This window comes from Clupea harengus, chromosome 26 (genome assembly GCF_900700415.2).
Source record: "Clupea harengus chromosome 26, Ch_v2.0.2, whole genome shotgun sequence".
NCBI lineage: Eukaryota > Metazoa > Chordata > Actinopteri > Clupeiformes > Clupeidae > Clupea > Clupea harengus.
Window position 1 is genome coordinate 4,012,843 of NC_045177.1, and position 22,807 is coordinate 4,035,649.

General features: G+C 39.5%; 3 protein-coding genes across 3 annotated transcripts; all 3 read left to right on the forward strand.

Annotated features, from left to right (window-relative positions):
* The first annotated feature begins 6,532 nt into the window (after positions 1 to 6,532).
* Positions 6,533 to 8,670, forward strand: LOC105894402 (zinc finger protein 239-like). The gene is made up of 3 exons (XM_031563732.1): positions 6,533 to 6,670; positions 7,004 to 7,349; positions 7,764 to 8,670. Exons 1-3 carry the CDS (start codon positions 6,562 to 6,564, stop codon positions 8,491 to 8,493), a joined length of 1,185 nt encoding a protein of 394 aa, XP_031419592.1. The 5' UTR covers positions 6,533 to 6,561; the 3' UTR covers positions 8,494 to 8,670.
* A 3,945-nt stretch (positions 8,671 to 12,615) lies between these two features.
* Positions 12,616 to 15,334, forward strand: LOC116219728 (zinc finger protein OZF-like). The gene has a single exon (XM_031563468.2). The coding sequence runs from the start codon at positions 13,323 to 13,325 to the stop codon at positions 14,913 to 14,915; it is 1,593 nt and encodes a 530-aa protein (XP_031419328.1). The 5' UTR covers positions 12,616 to 13,322; the 3' UTR covers positions 14,916 to 15,334.
* Positions 15,335 to 19,136: 3,802 nt separating this feature from the next.
* On the forward strand, positions 19,137 to 21,747 carry LOC116219786 (zinc finger protein OZF-like). Its single transcript, XM_031563714.2, has 2 exons — positions 19,137 to 19,365; positions 19,964 to 21,747. The coding sequence occupies exons 1-2, from the start codon at positions 19,312 to 19,314 to the stop codon at positions 21,326 to 21,328; spliced, it is 1,419 nt and encodes a 472-aa protein (XP_031419574.1). The 5' UTR covers positions 19,137 to 19,311; the 3' UTR covers positions 21,329 to 21,747.
* Positions 21,748 to 22,807: the final 1,060 nt, after the last annotated feature.

Here is a 22,807-nt window from a genome sequence, read left to right on the forward strand (position 1 = left end):
TCTCTGTCTTGTTTTAGTAAGGACTCGTGCTGCTGCATTCTGTATTGTTTGTAGTTGACTAATGGCTTTTTTTGGTAGTTACAGCCTCAGTCTGATATTTCCCTGCATGACCTCACTCTCGGTTAGTAAGTAGTTAATATTTTGCCTGATAGGGACCTAATATTTAGCATTGCCATTGAAATATTTTCTGGATAGAGTGGCTGACACGAAGGAGGAATATGTTGAGGTAAAGATAAAATATATTAACTAGGCTTCTGTTGTTACTGTAGTGTCTAGGGCCTTTGTTTTTAACTATGCGTTGGGTAGAGATTAAAATTGGAATAGGATTATAGGCACATGCCATAATATTATATGAAGCAGTCTGTTCTGAGGTAGTGGTGTCATATATTGCTCTGTAGAAAACATTGACAGATTCAGAATAATTTACATAAACAGTGTTATTAGTCACTACCTGGGGGGCAGAGTCTGTGATGTTTTCTACAGGATGTCAATGGGTGTTCCTCATGTTGTCCGAGAGCAGACTGGCTCCGCTCCGGTTTCGGGTGGAGGCCATCATGCTTCAGCTTGATAACTTACTTCTTTTAAAAACTAATAATGAATCCCATTCTATGGACCGACAACTTTTATTGTTCATTTTATGTTTGCTCCATATTGAATTATTCAAGGAATGCATGTGACTGCATCTTCTATACATTATAATTCAATGTGACTGCATCTTCTATACGTTATAATGCAATGTGACTGCATCTTCTATACGTTATAATGCAATGTGACTGCATCTTCTATACATTATAATTCAATGTGACTGCATCTTCTATACGTTATAATTCAATGTGACTGCATCTTCTATACGTTATAATTCAATCCATTGCATGCTTGGATTTGGTCAGAGGTGTACAAATTACTGAAATATTGTACTCAAGTAAAAGTACCTTTACTTTGATAAAATGTTACAAGTAAAGTTACCCATCTAAAAATCTACTCAAGTAAAAGTAAAAAGTAGTTTGTTTAAAATGTACTTTAAGTAAAAGTTACTTAGTTACTTCCAACAACTTGATGGGGGTCGCTCCTATACAGTGCAAAAAAGGACAAGGGGTCATAAATCCAATCCAAAAACTAGTTATTTTTAATCAAAGGAAAATCTTTACAAATGTAAGTGCACTAATGACATTAAACATGTCAAGTTGTTGTCAACACAACATTTAGGACCTTTCGGGAGGTATAATGTGCCAATTTTGTTCAGACCATCCTATAAAACATTTTCAAATACAAATGTTTTCCCTTCACCAACTCAACAGTTATAGTGCAAATCATGGTCGTCAGTGTTTTGACTTCCATAATCACTCATATACAACCAAAATGTAAGTGTGAGGGCACTTGTTTTCAAGACAGAACTGAGGAATTATTTGTTAGCAGACTGTGCTCTTCCTATGTAATAATGAGACATGAACCACATGACGGCAGTAATAAAAACCTATGTGTGTAGTATTGTTAGAGGAGCACCTGTAGTCGTTGTAAATAACGGATCTCCTAAAAAGCAAATGTGTAAGATAGCATAATATGCTATGCTGTAGCTTGCTAACCTTTTTAACAAGTTGGAACAGGCAAAGGCTGTCTAGCGAGCTTTCAGTTTGGAATTGTGCGAAACTACTATTGAAAATACCCATAAACGACCAGTATCTCAATGAGCTAATTTAAAGATCTGACATTTAGGACGTTAGAGGTCTGTAACGTAATATTTAAGGGCCAGATGCACATTAGGATGCGACGCATCAGTGGCCACGCAGTGCTCCACTGCTTGTTAACCTAAGGAGCTGTTTTAGTTTCTCCACAGTGTTTGCGCAACTCATTGGGTAGAAGGCCTTTATTTTTGAAGTAATATATAGCATCACGTCACGCATAATTTGTAGACACCTTGAAGAATATGTCAGTTCAAGATACTTATTCATTCAGGAAAAAACGGCAAATGTTACCTGGATTTTGGAAGAAAATTTGAGACGCCTCAGAAAGCAAATATATATTTTTCGCTGTTTATGGAGCCATAAAACTGAAGCTAACAATAGCAAGTTGACAACAACTACCTTAGCCCATCAGAAAGTAATGTTATTCATTGATAATCCTGTCACTCCTTGCCGTTGTATTAACGTTTCGTCACTTTATCCAGCGTCAATCGGTTGATCACCTTAGCTGACAGCTGAGTTTTACATCCTATGCCATACAAATACATGCACTTTAGGCATATTGCAACAGTTTTGCTGGAGTCACTCTACCGATGAACAGTTTGGAGTACTCGAAAAGTTAATGCAGTGTTTTTTTTTTTTTTTACTCAGTAACGGATGCGATTTCCAATGTAGCGAAGTACAATACTTCAGTCAAAATCTACTTAAGTAAAAATAAAATTACCAATTTCAAAAACTACTTAAAAATGACAAAGTAACGTGACGGGAGTAAATGTAATTCGTTACTTTACACCTCTGATATACAGTAGGTCTGATATTATACTTACTCTATATCTTTATATCAGTATTACAGACACACACGCTTACATGAATAATCACATATGCATACAGTATAAACAAGCTTTAAGGCAGATTGGAAGCCTCCTTCAGTTTACCAGCCCAGGTGCACCTTTCCTCACCATCCCCCATCACTTCTCAGTTCACACTCCCAGCCCCCTACTACACTCTTCTGTGGAGTCTGCAGGCTGCACTTCCACGCCAGGACCATCAGACGTGTAAATGGTGCTTATTAGGGGTGGGAATCTCTTGGCACCTCACGATTCGATTCCGATTCAGAGGTCAACGATTCGATTCTAAACCGATTATCGATTCTAAACCGATTATCGATTATCAATTCTAAACCGATAAAACGATTATCGATGCATCTCGATTTTTAAAACATTTGAGTTTGCTACTCAGAGTCTCAAATCACTTCCTACTTTGAGTTTGATAATTAAAGAAAATCAACAGATGAATTACCTTCTCTATTTTTTTTATTAGAGAAAAAGTTTTTCTTTGTCACAATTATGACTTTCTATGAACAATGCAATAATCGATGCAGCTTGCATTTCAACACAAAATGAATGTGGAAAAAAAAAAAAATCGATTATGAACTTTTCTGAATCGAGACAGAATCGTTCTAGAGAGAATCGAGAGAAATCGAAAAATCGATTTTTTTTTTCCCACCCCTAGTGCTTATAGACATGGAATTACTGCCCAAAACCCTTTGTGATGATAGTTTGCATTCTAAAAGCTCCTACAGCTGATTGGCTAGGTTTGAATCCAGGAAGCTAATTGGTCAGTGTAACGTCCCGGCTCTTAGGCTCGTTACAAGAAACCGAAATACAACAAAGTTATCCAAAATGCAAAAGTTTAATTTCCAAAGTTTCAAGTCACAGTACATGCTATCAACAGTTTGCTCTCTTGCCCTCTTGCTCTCTCTCGATCAGGAAGTGCCGGTTCTTTATAGCACAGGGACACGCCCCCCCCCCCCCCCCCCAGGTGGTTGATCACAGGCACCTGGAAGACAGAGAGTGAACACAGCCTGCACACACACACTTAAATGACATACATACGCATTCATGCAGACAAAACGGGCAGAGCCGACGAACCCAAAGGGGTGTCACGGTCAGACAGAAGAAGCAATATATTAACACCACAGCGTGGAGTCAGATAACTGACCTCACCTCTTTAAGGCTTGCACTGGTATGCTCTGAACGTTTGCTGTACGTGTACTTCACCAGCAGTACAACTATACTGTAGTTCTTTCTTTGCTGATTTTGCTGATTTATACTTGCATCAATGGATAGTTTGACCCAGTTCCTTTTTTCCAAAACAGAACTGAAGTCAGAAATGTCTGGATTTACTGAACCTTCACAACTTGCTACTTCAGTGAAGAAGGAGGTAAAAGAAGAAGAATTTGATGATTTCCTACAAGAATATCTGTCTACATTTAAGACAGTGGAAGAAAAGCCTGAACTGGAATATGAATGCAAGACTGAAATGAACACGTCACCCACCATGACCTTGAGAGAAGAAAAGTATTCACCAATGGAAATTAAAGATGAATTTGATTCAAGAGAGTATGGTGACTTTGACTCTTTACCTACAAGTAAGTTGCTTGCTTATTGTAATGTGTTGTGTATATTTACAACACTTGAATTTTAGAGACCTATTCAATGAACAGAAATACTGTGGGTATATTTTAGTCAAGAGATAATATCTGCAGTCTGGTACATTCAAATGAGAGAGTTTCTGGCATCATTTTGTCTCTGTAGGTAGACACTTTTATCCTAAGTCACAATTCAAGTGACATTCAATTATATCAAATAACCAATACATAAAAAACTTCTTAAATATATGTACCAGTATTGTAGAAATAACATACCAGATAGAGGAGAAGAGAGAATATATTGTTGAATTATGTATTCTTATAATATTCTAGGAGACATTCAAAGGATCCAATCTAACAAGAAAGGGAATACTGAGGGAAAAAGAAACAAAGAGACACGTCATGGAAGCCTCCAGCGCAGAAAGACTTCATGCCAGGAAATACATCAGCGACAGGACACCGGGGAGAAACAACATGAATGCTCCCAGTGTTTCAAAACATTTGCTAGACGTTGCTATCTTGTAATTCATCAAAGAATACACACAGGAGAAAAGCCCCCTCAGTGCAGTACATGTGGGAAGGCCTTCAGTCAAATGTCTAATCTCAAGAAACACCAGAAGATCCATACTGGGGAAAAGCCCCATCAGTGCAGTACATGTAAGAAGGCCTTCAGTCAATTGTGTAATCTCAAGAAACACCAGAAGATCCATACTAGGGAAAAGCCCCATCAGTGCAGTACATGTGGGAAGGCCTTCCGTCAAATGACAAATCTCAAGACACACCAGATGATTCATACTGGAAAAAATCCCCACCAGTGCAGTACATGTGGGAAGGCCTTTAGTAACAAGTATACTCTCAAGACACACCAGAGGATCCATACTGGGAAAAATCCCCACCAGTGCAGTACATGTGGGAAGGCCTTTAGTAACAAGTATACTCTCAAGACACACCAGATGATCCATACTGGGGAAAAGCCCCATCAGTGCAGTACATGTGGGAAGGCCTTCAGTCAAATGACAAATCTCAAGATACACCAGATGATCCATACTAGGGAAAAGCCACACCAGTCCAGTACATGTGGGAAGGCCTTTAGTGACAAGTCTACTCTCAAGACACACCAGAGGATCCATACTGGGGAAAAGCCACACCAGTGCAGTACATGTGGGAAGGCCTTAAGTTGCATGTCTGCTCTCAAGACACACCAGAAGATCCATACTGGGGAAAAGCCACACCAGTGCAGTACATGTGGGAAGGCCTTTAGTCACATGTATCATCTCAAGACACACCAGATGATCCATACTGGGGAAAAGCCACACCAGTGCAGTACATGTGGGAAGGCCTTTAGTGACATGTCTCCTCTCAGGAGACACCAGATGATCCATACTGGGGAAAAGCCACACCAGTGCAGTACATGTGGGAAGGCCTTTAGTAAAATGTTTCATCTCAAGTTACACCAGATGATCCATACTGGGGAAATGCCACACCGGTGCAGTACATGTGGGAAGGCCTTTAATCAATTGTGTCACCTCAAGAAACACCAGAAAATCCATACTGGGGGAAAGCTGTATCGGTGTACTACATGTGGAAAGTATTTCAGGAGTAGCTCTGACCTCAACACACATCAGATTACACATACCAGAGAAAAGCCACATCAGTGTTCTCAATGTGGAAAGGCCTTTAGCCATATGTCTGTTCTCAAGAACCACCAGAGGATCCATACTGGGGAAAAGCTGTATCGGTGTTGTCAGTGTGGAAAGGCCTTTAGCCGAATATCTGTTCTCAAGAGGCATCAGAGGATCCATTCCAATGATGTGCTGCCCTGATAATACATGATAGAGTATCTCTTACTGAAATATTTCTTGATTAGCTGAGTTTTAAACAACAAGTTTGATGTACAACATGAATCATTTTTTATCATATTTGGAACGTATGTAAGTGTACAGATTGAAACACAAATTGTTAGGGTACATGAATTGAATAAATACAAAAACTTGAAGTGAGTTTTTCTTTTCAAGTATGTTTGTGTGGGGGGGATTTATGTATGTGTGTGGGGTTGTACAATATATAATCGACAAGCCGTAATTAGCGCTTGTATAAAAAAAAGTGTTTGTGCAAGCTTCCTTGACTCATGGCCTAAACGACACCTCATATGAAGGTTGTGGGCTCATCAACAGTTCATAGATGTGTTAGTTTCAGAGATGGGGGAGGGGGGAACTAAATGTCTCTCCCAGTGGCGTAACTAAAGGGGGTGCAGCAGGTGCAGTCGCACCTGGGGCCGTGAGTCGTGGGGCCCCATGGCCAGGCCCATAGACATATTGATGTCTATAGTCTACTGTCTGCCCCTTCCCCCCCTGTACTGTGTCTCATAGAAGTCTAAGACCCTAATTTTCACTGCTTAAATACCTTAATAACTTAAAAAAGCCTGAACTGGAATATGAATGCAAGACTGAAATGAACACGTCACCCACCATGACCTTGAGAGAAGAAAAGTATTCACCAATGGAAATTAAAGATGAATTTGATTCAAGAGAGTATGGTGACTTTGACTCTTTACCTACAAGTAAGTTGCTTGCTTATTGTAATGTGTTGTGTATATTTACAACACTTGAATTTTAGAGACCTATTCAATGAACAGAAATACTGTGGGTATATTTTAGTCAAGAGATAATATCTGCAGTCTGGTACATTCAAATGAGAGAGTTTCTGGCATCATTTTGTCTCTGTAGGTAGACACTTTTATCCTAAGTCACAATTCAAGTGACATTCAATTATATCAAATAACCAATACATAAAAAACTTCTTAAATATATGTACCAGTATTGTAGAAATAACATACCAGATAGAGGAGAAGAGAGAATATATTGTTGAATTATGTATTCTTATAATATTCTAGGAGACATTCAAAGGATCCAATCTAACAAGAAAGGGAATACTGAGGGAAAAAGAAACAAAGAGACACGTCATGGAAGCCTCCAGCGCAGAAAGACTTCATGCCAGGAAATACATCAGCGACAGGACACCGGGGAGAAACAACATGAATGCTCCCAGTGTTTCAAAACATTTGCTAGACGTTGCTATCTTGTAATTCATCAAAGAATACACACAGGAGAAAAGCCCCCTCAGTGCAGTACATGTGGGAAGGCCTTCAGTCAAATGTCTAATCTCAAGAAACACCAGAAGATCCATACTGGGGAAAAGCCCCATCAGTGCAGTACATGTAAGAAGGCCTTCAGTCAATTGTGTAATCTCAAGAAACACCAGAAGATCCATACTAGGGAAAAGCCCCATCAGTGCAGTACATGTGGGAAGGCCTTCCGTCAAATGACAAATCTCAAGACACACCAGATGATTCATACTGGAAAAAATCCCCACCAGTGCAGTACATGTGGGAAGGCCTTTAGTAACAAGTATACTCTCAAGACACACCAGAGGATCCATACTGGAAAAAATCCCCACCAGTGCAGTACATGTGGGAAGGCCTTTAGTAACAAGTATACTCTCAAGACACACCAGATGATCCATACTGGGGAAAAGCCCCATCAGTGCAGTACATGTGGGAAGGCCTTCAGTCAAATGACAAATCTCAAGATACACCAGATGATCCATACTAGGGAAAAGCCACACCAGTCCAGTACATGTGGGAAGGCCTTTAGTGACAAGTCTACTCTCAAGACACACCAGAGGATCCATACTGGGGAAAAGCCACACCAGTGCAGTACATGTGGGAAGGCCTTAAGTTGCATGTCTGCTCTCAAGACACACCAGAAGATCCATACTGGGGAAAAGCCACACCAGTGCAGTACATGTGGGAAGGCCTTTAGTCACATGTATCATCTCAAGACACACCAGATGATCCATACTGGGGAAAAGCCACACCAGTGCAGTACATGTGGGAAGGCCTTTAGTGACATGTCTCCTCTCAGGAGACACCAGATGATCCATACTGGGGAAAAGCCACACCAGTGCAGTACATGTGGGAAGGCCTTTAGTAAAATGTTTCATCTCAAGTTACACCAGATGATCCATACTGGGGAAATGCCACACCGGTGCAGTACATGTGGGAAGGCCTTTAATCAATTGTGTCACCTCAAGAAACACCAGAAAATCCATACTGGGGGAAAGCTGTATCGGTGTACTACATGTGGAAAGTATTTCAGGAGTAGCTCTGACCTCAACACACATCAGATTACACATACCAGAGAAAAGCCACATCAGTGTTCTCAATGTGGAAAGGCCTTTAGCCATATGTCTGTTCTCAAGAACCACCAGAGGATCCATACTGGGGAAAAGCTGTATCGGTGTTGTCAGTGTGGAAAGGCCTTTAGCCGAATATCTGTTCTCAAGAGGCATCAGAGGATCCATTCCAATGATGTGCTGCCCTGATAATACATGATAGAGTATCTCTTACTGAAATATTTCTTGATTAGCTGAGTTTTAAACAACAAGTTTGATGTACAACATGAATCATTTTTTATCATATTTGGAACGTATGTAAGTGTACAGATTGAAACACAAATTGTTAGGGTACATGAATTGAATAAATACAAAAACTTGAAGTGAGTTTTTCTTTTCAAGTATGTTTGTGTGGGGGGGATTTATGTATGTGTGTGGGGTTGTACAATATATAATCGACAAGCCGTAATTAGCGCTTGTATAAAAAAAAGTGTTTGTGCAAGCTTCCTTGACTCATGGCCTAAACGACACCTCATATGAAGGTTGTGGGCTCATCAACAGTTCATAGATGTGTTAGTTTCAGAGATGGGGGAGGGGGGAACTAAATGTCTCTCCCAGTGGCGTAACTAAAGGGGGTGCAGCAGGTGCAGTCGCACCTGGGGCCGTGAGTCGTGGGGCCCCATGGCCAGGCCCATAGACATATTGATGTCTATAGTCTACTGTCTGCCCCTTCCCCCCCTGTACTGTGTCTCATAGAAGTCTAAGACCCTAATTTTCACTGCTTAAATACGCTTGCGTTCAGAAATGAACTGGTATTGCACTGTGGCAAGTGTCTAATGCTATATATAAACTAGAAAAGGCAAACTTTTATCTGTTAAGGTCGGTATTATTTGTTGGAAAAAATAGTAGCAATCTATAACAAAATGATATGCTTATCCTACATACACTATCTAAACTATTAAAAAACTATGCAATTAAATTAATAAGTTCTTATATTCTTTATTATTTTGGTATTTTTAGGTATTTTTGTCATATTCAGATTTGCAATGATGATTGCTGGGTAACATGCATGTTGTTGTCCAATGTCAAGTCTCTATTTGATCATGTGACGATACAGCTAGTTAAACAAATTCGAAGGTCAAGACAAGCAAGTGAATTGAGCACAGCACACCTGCAAGCGTTTTAAGCATAGAAGTGGCAGTAGGAAAAAGAACCGGAGGAGGAGGTGGCAAAGCTGCCTGAATTAGATTCTTTTGGCTTTTTAACAAACAGTCCCCAGCCCAAGGGGTCCGCCACGGAGGACCCCATGCTAGCAGCAGTGCAGAAGTTCAGCTGGGATCAGCATCGCTGCCCTGAGTGGTGTGTCAGCATTCTATTATTATTACTTTTCAAACTATTTTTTACGGTAAGAAATGTTCCTGCTGAGAGTCATACAAGACTTTTGTTCATTGTGTACACACCCGTCACTTCTGAAATATGTAAGGTTGATTATTTTAAAACTATCGATACCAAACATCTTTGAGTAGCGTTTTTTTTAGACGCGGGGCGGAAGAAGGGTACGCTACGATAGTAATTAGCGTTCACTAGGGCCCGTCTTAAAAGTCTGCACCTGGGCCCGTTGTAACTACCTTACGCCACTGGTCTCTCCATTCCTCATTACAGTACCGTACAAGATTCAGATTTGGCTGAAAAAATTCAAGGATGTTCATACACTTCTTAATAGGTATAGTCCCAAATATTAGCTCTCTACTCAAAATAGTTTTGTCACAAAAAAAAAATTTTTTATCAACTAAATGATCAGATGCTTTTTTAGCAGCTTTTTCTGAAGAGCCATTTTTAAATTGCTATAACTAGAAAAGTATTTAAGAAGATAGCTCCTTTAAACTTTCTAGGCTTAAAATCAGCTACCATTACTTGAAGAATATGGACTTCCAAGCGTGTGGTTTGGGTATATCATAGTATTCAGGGTGCTTGAATTTGCAATAAAATGTTACACTACGCTCTGTGGCATTATCTTTGAAGGCCTGTGGAAAGCTCAATGTTAAAGCTAAACTTGATATTATACACAGACCTTCCTATGTATCCTCTGTATAAAAACCTGTCCCTATGGTCTGGAAGATATTAAAGCTTGAAAATGGATGAAAACCCATTTTGTGCTATTTTTGGCATGCTATAGCAAAACAATGACAGCATCTACCAACATGAAACTAACTGTTTTGGAAATATTTGATATTTGTTCTTAACAAATCAAACATTTGTGATGGTGTTCTGCCTCATTTTCTAAAAAAAAAATATTTTGGATTTTTGTACACACCCAGCATTCAATGGCCTATGGAAGCATGGTCTGCATATTCAAATGCTAACTAAAGTTTATAAAACAGAGCTTAAACTGCATATTTTTGTATACTATATGCTTTGGAATTGTCATTGTTAGTTTAAATACAAAATTGTATCACTTTTTCATGTATACACCGATATTTCACAACATGTTTGGTCATGGAAATTTGGTTTAAAATCCTGAAAAAGTCATAGAAATCCATTGGTCAAAATGTGTATGAACCCTTATATTTACCTGTGTGCAATCTATATGGCTCCCCTTTCAAATACTAACATCAGAAATTATAATCAATAATGGTTATGATAACTACAGTATATACCCCTGTATGAGTCAGAAATTATACAGTTCCAATCTAAAGGCCCAGTCTTGGGTTATGGGAAACATGAATGGTGGGGAACTGACAGAGAATCAGATTATATGAATTCAAATGGGAATACATACATTATTGACACACATATAATTCAAATGGGAATACATACATTAATGACACACAGATAAATAAAATGGGAATACATACATTGATGACACACTAAATCAAAGCAAACAACTTTAGACCACTTGAGAGCAATGACAGTATTGTAAACAGAAATGGCAAACAGTTACTGCAGCTCTGTAAAAGCATGGGTCTGTTCATTTCTTATGGTCGAAAGAAAGGTGACCCTATGGGTAGATTGACCTACTGCTCCCCTCTCTGCAGTAATGTAGTAGCTTATGCAGTCACAGATCCAAGTCATATCAACTACTCCACAGTAAGGCCTCAGATTTCACTCTCAGATCACAACCATGTCACATTAAGCTATAAACAAAAATCCTCTGAAACAGGTAAACAAACTCTATCCTCTCCAAACTCAATTTCTGTCTCTGTCAATATTAGATTGAACCTCATAACAAAGATACAAATTGAAAATATGAAAAACACATGTTATGTTTTTGAAAGCCTCTACAGGGGGGGGGGAATGAGATCCTGCTCAAGAAACATTGATTGATGAAATACACAAACTAGAATCAAATATAAAACTACAAACAAATAATCTGGATACGTCTGAATGATACCGCTATGTCAGGATGAAGCATTACATCTACAAAATATAAAATTGGACAAAAGCGTGTCAGACATTTGTGTGCAATGAGGACGTAGTATGATGCCACTGTTGCTGAAAATGCACTTCAGGGTAGTTCTGGAGACAGGCACTGCTAAGACCCTGATGGCCATTGATCAGTTCTGACATAGCACTTTTAATAGCTTCATGTTGAGGATGAGTTGTATTGTAAAACCTTTGCATTTTGTCAATGTTTTTTAAGTTGGAGTACTGCCAAGAATGAAGCTATTATTATTATTATTATTATTATTATTGTTGTTGTTGTGAATTGGATATGCTCTTGTAGTGTTTGTACTCTATACTTATATCAGAATGAAATACACACACATGCTTACATAAATACTCACATATGCATACAGGATAAACAAGATTTGAGGCAGAATAGAAGCTTTCTTCAGTTTACCAGTCCACCTCCACCTTCCCTCATCATCCCCCATCACTTCTCAGTTCACACCCCAGCCCCCTACTACACTCCTCTGTGGAGTTTCTGCAGGTTGAGCTATGGCCATGCCCACCTGAGGACCATCAGACGTGTAAACGGGGCTTATAGACATGCAATTACCTCCCATAATCCTTTATGATGCTAGTTTGCATTCCAAAGGGTCCTATAGCTAATTGGCTTGGTTTGAATCCAGTAAGATAGTCAGACAGCAATATATTAACACCACAGAGTCAGATTACTAAGCTCATAATTTAAGGCTGGCACTGGTATGCTCTGGAAGTATACTGTATGTGTAATTCACCAGCAGTTCAACTATACTGTAGTTCTTTCTTTGCAGATTTTCACTGTGTCATTAGAGCAGAGGATAGTGTGATCTTTTTTTCAATTTTCTTTTTCCAAAACAGAACTGAAGTCAGAAATGTCTGGATTTACTGAACCTTCACAACCGTCCACTTCAGTGAAGAAGGAGATAAAAGAAGAAGAATTTGATGATTTCCTACAAGAGTATCTGTCTACATTTAAGACCGTGGAAGAAAAGCCTGGACTGGAATATGAATGCAAGACTGAAATTAACCCATCACCCACCATGGCCATGAAAGAAGAAAAGTATCCACCAATGGAAATCAAAGATGAAGAAGAACTTGATTCAAGAGAATATGGTGACTTTGACTCTTCACCTACAAGTAAGTTGCTTGTTTATTGTAATATGTTATAATAATAGAATTTTAGAGAATGGGTAGCTTGTGCTCTACAATGTGAGACCCAGAAATACTGTGGGTATATTTTAGTCATGGGATAATATCTGCAGTCTGTTACATTCAACAGAGAGTATGCCATCATTTTTTCCGAAACTCTGTAGTTCATGTGTAAATTCCAAGTCAATTCCAAGACACTTTCTTGCATTTCTAGCAAATAACCGATATACATGTATACAGTGAAGTAAGTTGAAAGTATGTTAAGAGTTTTCTGTTGTTTTACCATGATTTTTCAGTTTTTTTATCACAAATTTTCCATGTATGAAATGTCAGGTTTATGTTTATCAATTGCATGTTCTTGTTTAGAGGGACTCTTAACTGCTCAAGGGGTTCACATACTTTCAAGCGGTACTGTACATATGAATATGTTTTAAAGGCATATATTTGCCTTTATTGTTGAAATTATGTACCAGATAGAGGAGAAAATAGAATATATGTCTGACAAATTATTTTCTAATATTATAGAAGACGTTCAAAGGATCCAATCTAACCAAAGAAGCCAAACTGAGCAAAAAAGAAACAAAGAGAGACGTCACAAACTCTCCCAGTGCAGAAAGACTTCATACCAGGAACTACATCAGCAACAGGACACCAGGGAGAAACAACATGAATGCTCCCAGTGTTTCAAAACATTTGCTAGACATTTCGATCTTGCAATTCATCAACAAATACACACAGGAGAAAAAACCCATCATTGCAGTACTTGTGGGAAGGCCTTTAATCGAATGTCTAATCTCAAGAATCACCAAATGATCCATACTGGGGAAAAGCCCTATCAGTGTTCTCAGTGTGGAAAGGGCTTTACTAAATTGTCTTATCTCAAGAATCACCAGAGGATCCATACTGGGGAAAAGCCACACCACTGCATTATATGTGGGAAGGCCTTTAGTAAAATATCTTCTCTCAAGACACACCAGAGGATCCATACTGGGGAAAAGCCCCATCAGTGCAGTACATGTGGGAAGGCTTTTACTAACAAGACTGATCTCAAGTCACACCAGAGGATCCATACTGGGGAAAAGCCACACCAGTGCAGTACATGTGGGAAGGCCTTCAGTCAAATGACAAATCTCAAGGCACACCAGAGGACCCATACTGGGGAAAAGCCCCATCAGTGCTCTACATGTGGGAAGGCCTTTAGTACATTGTCTGATCTAAAGAATCACCAGAACAACCATACTGGGGAAAAGCCACACCAGTGCAGTACATGTGGGAAGGCCTTTAATCAATTGTCTGTTCTCAAGACACACCAGATGATCCATACTGGGGAAAAGCCACACCAGTGCAGTACATGTGGGAAGGCCTTTAATCAATTGTCTGTTCTCAAGACACACCAGAGGATCCATACTGGGGAAAAGCCACACCAGTGCAGTACATGTGGGAAGGCCTTCAGTACATTGTCTCAACTCAAGTCACATCAGAGAATCCATACTGGGGAAAAGCCACACCAGTGCAGTACATGTGGGAAGGCTTTTACTAACAAGACTGATCTCAAGTCACACCAGAGGATCCATACTGGGGAAAAGCCACACCAGTGCAGTACATGTGGGAAGGCCTTCAGTACATTGTCTCAACTCAAGTCACATCAGATGATCCATACTGGGGAAAAGCCACACCACTGCATTATTTGTGGGAAGGCCTTTAGTAGAATATCTTCTCTCAAGACACACCAGATGATCCATACTGGGGAAAAGCCCCACCAGTGCAGTACATGTGGGAAGGCCTTTAATCACTTGTCTGCTCTCAATACACACCAGAGGATCCATACTGGGGAAAAGCCATATCAATGTACTTCATGTGGAAAGTGTTTCAGGGCAAGCTCCAATTTATCCAGCCATCAGATTACGCATACTGGAGAAAAACCACATACGTGTTCTCAGTGTGGAAAGAGCTTTAGTCAAATGTTTTGTCTCAAGAGACACCAGATGATCCATTCAAATGGAAGTAGTGTTTGTCAAAGCTTCCTAGACTCACAGCCTAAAAGGCACCTCATATGAAGGCTCTGGGCTGACATGGGGGACGGGGGAACTAAATGTCTCTCCATTCTTCTTTATAGGGAACTGTGTATTTCTCCTGTTAAACATTTCTCATGTCAAATGTGGAAAAGAGTCAGAGGGAACTGTTGTTTTTTTGACAAAAAAACGTGCAACTCATATTAATCCTGAACAGAAAGGGGTATCACATGTATGGATTAAGTCATAAAAGGAACTCACATCTTCAGATCTTCACATTTACCTGTGTGCCATTTTTATGACTCCTATTTCAAATACTACGATCAGAAATTATAATCCATAATAACGATGATAACCATTGTTAGATTTAGGTGCTTTGTAACTTTGTAAATAATCGCACCAATAGTTGTCTGCTTCTCACCAAGCTGCTTGCCGATGGTTTTGTAACCCATTCCAGCCTTGTGCAGGTCTACAATCTTATCTCTGACGTCCTTGGTCAACTCTTTGGTCTTGCCCATGGTGGTGAGGTTTGATTGATGGTGTGAAGTATGATTATTTGGACCGGTTTCTTTTATACACGTCACCAGTTGAGATCAGGTGTACCTTTTTGGGCCTAATGAGGACTAATCTGTGTGCTTCTTGGACACATAACTGGTCATTGGGAGCCAGAATTATTGCTGTTTGCTTGGGGGTATAAATACTTATTTTCTGCATCAAATACAAATAAAGTCATAAATGTTATAAAATGCAGTTTTCTGGATTTGTTTGTTGATATTCTATTTCTCACTGTTAAAATACACCTACCATTACAATTATAGATCACACATTTCTTTGCAAGTGGCCAAACTTGCGAAATCGGCAGGGGTTCAAATACTTATTTTCCCCACTGTAAATGTGTTCCAAAGTCTGAAAATCTGCGTGTTACCTTAAGAATTGTCACTACCGAACACATATTCTCTTCAATTTAGTAAACTTTTTGCAGTTTTAAGCAAAGTATTATGTTTTTATGTGTTGTGTGGACTAAATGGTAAACATGTACTGTAGATAATGCTGATTTCTATCTGAAATTGTTCAGGGGAGAAAGACACTATAAGACACCAAAATGCCAAAAGGAATTAGAACAAGTGGAGCACAGCTCAAAAGGCTCAATCACCTTGGCATTATTAACTCATTGAGCTTGAGCAAAGTCGCAGAGGAGTTGTGCTGTGACACTCAGGCTAAAGCTTGCATGTACAGGGAATGTCTCTCATGTAAGAACAAGTCTCTCAAACACACCACAAGTACTGGTACATCAGTGGCTCCCAATAAAAGAAGATTATGAAAAAGTAAAGGACGGAGAAAGAGAGTGTGACAAAAACGGTTAAACAGAGATATGAGGGCAGCCCATAGCACCTTTTGAAAGATTTGGGAGAGAAACGAAAGCCAAAGTGTGCAAGCACCTCTTCAACATCCCTCACCAGTACACACAGCTACAATTCCTGCACAGATCTCTTAAATGAAGACAAAGCTATTCTTCAAATTGACTATGCAGAAAACTGGCAGTGCAAATATGCAAAGGAGGTGCATCAAGTCCATTTTGGAGCATCCGACAGGCAGACTACACTGCACAATGCTGTTGTGTACACCACAGATTGTACACTGACATTCTGTGCCTTGTCACCTTCGATGAAGCATGATCCTCCTGCCATTTGGGCTCAGCTTCTACCAGTTCTTAAGTTCCTGAAGGATCTGAAGTTCCTGAAGAACCATCCTAGGATCCATAAGCTCTTCTTCATCAGCGATGGGCCGAACATGCAATATAGAGGAAAGAAGAACTTCTATCTCTTGAGCACCATTCCTTTCCAGATGGAATTTACCGCTGTAAACTAGAGTTTCCTGGAAGCTGGTCACGGGAAAGGGCCTGCTGATGACGTTGGAGCCACCATGAAGAGAACTGCTTGTACTTTAAATGGTTCTGGATGATTATGTCTTCAAAAATAAAATTATTCTAATGACCACAAAACATTTGTGTTTGTAATATTCCCAACCTAAGGCATGTTATGAGTCAAGATTAAACAATAAGGTTGAGGAAATATGATACAACCTTGCATACAAAATACTGTGCTCACTACCGAAAACAGTGTAGTCACTACCGAAACAGTGCAGTCACTACCGAAACACTGGATGTTTTGTAAAAAATTAAGTATATTGAGTTATCAACTGAAATGGTATGATACTGATTGGTTTAATGTATGTTCAATTTCATGTTTCGGTAGTGACAATTTTTGGGAGAGGAAAAACATTCCAACACATTCTGAAAATACAATATAAAAATTGACGGTTCATTTACTAGATATGTGTACTTTAGATATGGTACAATATATATACGGATAAAGTTTTGGGAATAAATATTTCAAAATATTTCCAACCTGACTTTGCACCAATTCAGTAGAATGGCCCATATACATCTCTGTAATGTTTGAAGAAGAAGCAGACGTGCCTAGTGCATGCTCGTGTCGAGCTGACCGTGGCTAGTGGCTGAATAAACACATTCTTTCTGTAAGCAGTCTTCTACAAGTCTGTTATTTCTGAACAAGATAACTTGAACCAAGTGTGGGCGTACGACGAATTCGACGGAGAACAGCAGATTATTTCACCATATACCCTTGTATGAGTCCGAAATTATACAGTTCCAATCTGAAGGCGCAGTCCTGGTTATGGGAGAAATGAATGGCAGGGAACTGACAGAGAGAAATCAAATTGGAATGCATACATTATGACACACAGATAACTGAAATGGGAATACATATATTAAGGACACACAGATAAATCAAAGCAAACATCTTGAAAGACCACCTGTAGAGCAATGACAGTATTGTAAACAGAAATGGCAAACAGTTACTGCAGCTCTGTAAAAGCATGGGTCTGTTCATTTCTTATGGTCGAAAGAAAGGTGACCCTATGGGTAGATTGACCTACTGCTCCCCTCTCTGCAGTAATGTAGTAGCTTATGCAGTCACAGATCCAAGTCATATCAACTACTCCACAGTAAGGCCTCAGATTTCACTCTCAGATCACAACCATGTCACATTAAGCTATAAACAAAAATCCTCTGAAACAGGTAAACAAACTCTATCCTCTCCAAACTCAATTTCTGTCTCTGTCAATATTAGATTGAACCTCATAACAAAGATACAAATTGAAAATATGAAAAACACATGTTATGTTTTTGAAAGCCTCTACAGGGGGGGGGGGAATGAGATCCTGCTCAAGAAACATTGATTGATGAAATACACAAACTAGAATCAAATATAAAACTACAAACAAATAATCTGGATACGTCTGAATGATACCGCTATGTCAGGATGAAGCATTACATCTACAAAATATAAAATTGGACAAAAGCGTGTCAGACATTTGTGTGCAATGAGGACGTAGTATGATGCCACTGTTGCTGAAAATGCACTTCAGGGTAGTTCTGGAGGCAGGCCCTGCTAAGACCCTGATGGCCATTGATCAGTTCTGACATAGCACTTTTAATAGCTTCATGTTGAGGATGAGTTGTATTGTAAAACCTTTGCATTTTGTCAATGTTTTTTAAGTTGGAGTACTGCCAAGAATGAAGCTATTATTATTATTATTATTATTGTTGTTGTGAATTGCATATGCTCTTGTAGTGTTTGTACTCTATACTTATATCAGAATGAAATACACACACATGCTTACATAAATACTCACATATGCATACTGGATAAACAAGATTTGAGGCAGAATAGAAGCTTTCTTCAGTTTACCAGTCCACCTCCACCTTCCCTCATCATCCCCCATCACTTCTCAGTTCACACCCCAGCACCCTACTACACTCATCTGTGGAGTTTCTGCAGGTTGAGCTATGGCCACGCCCACCTGAGGACCATCAGACGTGTAAACGGGGCTTATAGACATGCAATTACCTCCCATAATCCTTTATGATGCTAGTTTGCATTCCAAAGGGTCCTATAGCTAATTGGCTTGGTTTGAATCCAGTAAGATAGTCAGACAGCAATATATTAACACCACAGAGTCAGATTACTAAACTCATAATTTAAGGCTGGCACTGGTATGCTCTGGAAGTATACTGTATGTGTAATTCACCAGCAGTTCAACTATACTGTAGTTCTTTCTTTGCAGATTTTCACTGTGTCATTAGAGCAGAGGATAGTGTGATCTTTTTTTCAATTTTCTTTTTCCAAAACAGAACTGAAGTCAGAAATGTCTGGATTTACTGAACCTTCACAACCGTCCACTTCAGTGAAGAAGGAGATAAAAGAAGAAGAATTTGATGATTTCCTACAAGAGTATCTGTCTACATTTAAGACCGTGGAAGAAAAGCCTGGACTGGAATATGAATGCAAGACTGAAATTAACCCATCACCCACCATGGCCATGAAAGGAGAAAAGTATCCACCAATGGAAATCAAAGATGAAGAAGAACTTGATTCAAGAGAATATGGTGACTTTGACTCTTCACCTACAAGTAAGTTGCTTGTTTATTGTAATGTGTTATAATAATAGAATTTTAGAGAATGGGTAGCTTGTGCTTTACAATGTGAGACCCAGAAATACTGTGGGTATATTTTAGTCATGGGATAATATCTGCAGTCTGTTACATTCAACAGAGAGTATGCCATCATTTTTTCCGAAACTCTGTAGTTCATGTGTATGTATCTCTGTTCACATTTACATTTAGTCTCTAGGTAGACACTAGACTCCTAAGTCAATTCCAAGACACTTTCTTGCATTTCTAGCAAATAACCGATATACATGTATACAGTGAAGTAAGTTGAAAGTATGTGAACCCCTTGAGCAGTTAAGAGTTTTCGGTTGTTTTACCATGATTTTTCAGTTTTTTTATCACCAATTTTCCATGTATGAAATGTCAGGTTTATGTTTATCAATTGCATGTACTTGTTTAGAGGGACTCTTAACTGCTCAAGGGGTTCACATACTTTCAAGCGGTACTGTACATATGAATATGTTTTAAAGGCATATATTTGCCTTTATTGTTGAAATTATGTACCAGATAGAGGAGAAAATAGAATATATGTCTGACAAATTATTTTCTAATATTATAGAAGACGTTCAAAGGATCCAATCTAACCAAAGAAGCCAAACTGAGCAAAAAAGAAACAAAGAGAGACGTCACAAACTCTCCCAGTGCAGGAAGACTTCATACCAGGAACCTACATCAGCAACAGGACACCAGGGAGAAACAACATGAATGCTCCCAGTGTTTCAAAACATTTGCTAGACATTTCAATCTTGCAATTCATCAACAAATACACACAGGAGAAAAACCCCATCAGTGTTCTCAGTGTGGAAAGGCCTTCAGTCAAATGTCAAATCTCAAGACACACCAGAAGATCCATACTGGGGAAAAGTTAAATCAGTGCAGTACTTGTGGGAAGGCCTTCAGTCAAATGTCTACTCTCAAGAAACACCAGATGATCCATACTGGGGAAAAGCCACACCAGTGCAGTACATGTGGGAAGGCCTTCAGTCAAATGACAAATCTCAAGGCACACCAGAGGACCCATACTGGAGAAAAGCCCCATCAGTGCAGTACATGTGGGAAGGCCTTTAGTACATTGTCTGATCTAAAGAATCACCAGAACAACCATACTGGGGAAAAGCCACACCAGTGCAGTACATGTGGGAAGGCCTTTAATCAATTGTCTGTTCTCAAGACACACGAGATGATCCATACTGGGGAAAAGCCACACCAGTGCAGTACATGTGGGAAGGCCTTTAATCAATTGTCTTTTCTCAAGACACACCAGAGGATCCATACTGGGGAAAAGCCACACCAGTGCAGTACATGTGGGAAGGCTTTTACTAACAAGACTGATCTCAAGTCACACCAGAGGATCCATACTGGGGAAAAGCCACACCAGTGCAGTACATGTGGGAAGGCCTTCAGTACATTGTCTCAACTCAAGAAACACCAGAAGATCCATACCGGGGAAAAGCCACACCAGTGCAGTACATGCGGGAAGGCCTTTAATCAATTGTCTGTTCTCAAGATACACCAGAGCGTCCATACTGGAGAGAAGCCCCATCAGTGCAGTACATGTGGGAAGGCCTTCAGTAAAATGTGTAACCTCAAGACACACCAGAGGATCCATACTGGGGAAAAGCCATATCAGTGTAGTACATGTGGGCAGGCCTTTAGTTGCATGTCTGCTCTCAATACACACCAGAGGATCCATACTGGGGAAAAGCCATATCAGTGTACTTCATGTGGAAAGTGTTTCAGGGCAAGCTCCAATTTATCCAGCCATCAGATTACGCATACTGGAGAAAAACCACATACGTGTTCTCAGTGTGGAAAGAGCTTTAGTCAAATGTTTTGTCTCAAGAGACACCAGATGATCCATTCAAATGGAAGTAGTGTTTGTCAAAGCTTCCTAGACTCACAGCCTAAAAGGCACCTCATATGAAGGCTCTGGGCTTCAGACATGGGGGACGGGGGAACTAAATGTCTCTCCATTCTTCTTTATAGGGAACTGTGTATTTCTCCTGTTAAACATTTCTCATGTCAAATGTGGAAAAGAGTCAGAGGGAACTGTTGTTTTTTTGACAAAAAAACGTGCAACTCATATTAATCCTGAACAGAAAGGGGTATCTGTATGGGTTAAGTCATAAAAGGAACTCACATCTTCAGATCTTCACATTTACCTGTGTGCCATTTTTATGACTCCTATTTCAAATACTACGATCAGAAATTATAATCCATAATAACGATGATAACCATTGTTAGATTTAGGTGCTTTGTAACTTTGTAAATAATCGCACCAATAGTTGTCTGCTTCTCACCAAGCTGCTTGCCGATGGTTTTGTAACCCATTCCAGCCTTGTGCAGGTCTACAATCTTATCTCTGACGTCCTTGGTCAACTCTTTGGTCTTGCCCATGGTGGTGAGGTTGAAGGTGTGAAGTATGATTATTTGGACCGGTTTCTTTTATACACGTCACCAGTTGAGATCAGGTGTACCTTTTTGGGCCTAATGAGGACTAATCTGTGTGCTTCTTGGGCACATAACTGGTCATTGGGAGCCAGAATTATTGCTGTTTGCTTGGGGGTATAAATACTTATTTTCTGCATCAAATACAAATAAAGTCATAAATGTTATAAAATGCAGTTTTCTGGATTTGTTTGTTGATATTCTATTTCTCACTGTTAAAATACACCTACCATTACAATTATAGATCACACATTTCTTTGCAAGTGGCCAAACTTGCGAAATCGGCAGGGGTTCAAATACTTATTTTCCCCACTGTAAATGTGTTCCAAAGTCTGAAAATCTGCGTGTTACCTTAAGAATTGTCACTACCGAACACATATTCTCTTCAATTTAGTAAACTTTTTGCAGTTTTAAGCAAAGTATTATGTTTTTATGTGTTGTGTGGACTAAATGGTAAACATGTACTGTAGATAATGCTGATTTCTATCTGAAATTGTTCAGGGGAGAAAGACACTATAAGACACCAAAATGCCAAAAGGAATTAGAACAAGTGGAGCACAGCTCAAAAGGCTCAATCACCTTGGCATTATTAACTCATTGAGCTTGAGCAAAGTCGCAGAGGAGTTGTGCTGTGACACTCAGGCTAAAGCTTGCATGTACAGGGAATGTCTCTCATGTAAGAACAAGTCTCTCAAACACACCACAAGTACTGGTACATCAGTATGTGGTGGTACCAGTGGCTCCCAAAAAAAGAAGATTATGAAAAAGTACAGGACGGAGAAAGAGAGTGTGACAAAAACGGTTAAACAGAGATATGAGGGCAGCCCATAGCACCTTTTGAAAGATTTTGGGAGAGAAACGAAAGCCAAAGTGTGCAAGCACCTCTTCAACATCCCTCACCAGTACACACAGCTACAATTCCTGCACAGATCTCTTAAAGAAGACAAAGCTATTC

Excerpts from the sequence above, each read along its gene's own strand:
- LOC116219728 (XM_031563468.2), top strand. The coding sequence starts at position 13,323 with ATGTACCAGATAGAGGAGAAAATAGAATATATGTCTGACAAATTATTT.
- LOC116219786 (XM_031563714.2), top strand. The coding sequence starts at position 19,312 with ATGAAGAAGAACTTGATTCAAGAGAATATGGTGACTTTGACTCTTCAC. Across the intron at positions 19,366-19,963 it reads CTTTGACTCTTCACCTACAA|AAGACGTTCAAAGGATCCAA; the intron begins GTAAGTTGCTTG and ends CTAATATTATAG.
- LOC105894402 (XM_031563732.1), top strand. The coding sequence starts at position 6,562 with ATGAACACGTCACCCACCATGACCTTGAGAGAAGAAAAGTATTCACCA. Across the intron at positions 6,671-7,003 it reads CTTTGACTCTTTACCTACAA|GAGACATTCAAAGGATCCAA; the intron begins GTAAGTTGCTTG and ends ATAATATTCTAG. Across the intron at positions 7,350-7,763 it reads AAGAAGGCCTTCAGTCAATT|TGACAAGTCTACTCTCAAGA; the intron begins GTGTAATCTCAA and ends GAAGGCCTTTAG.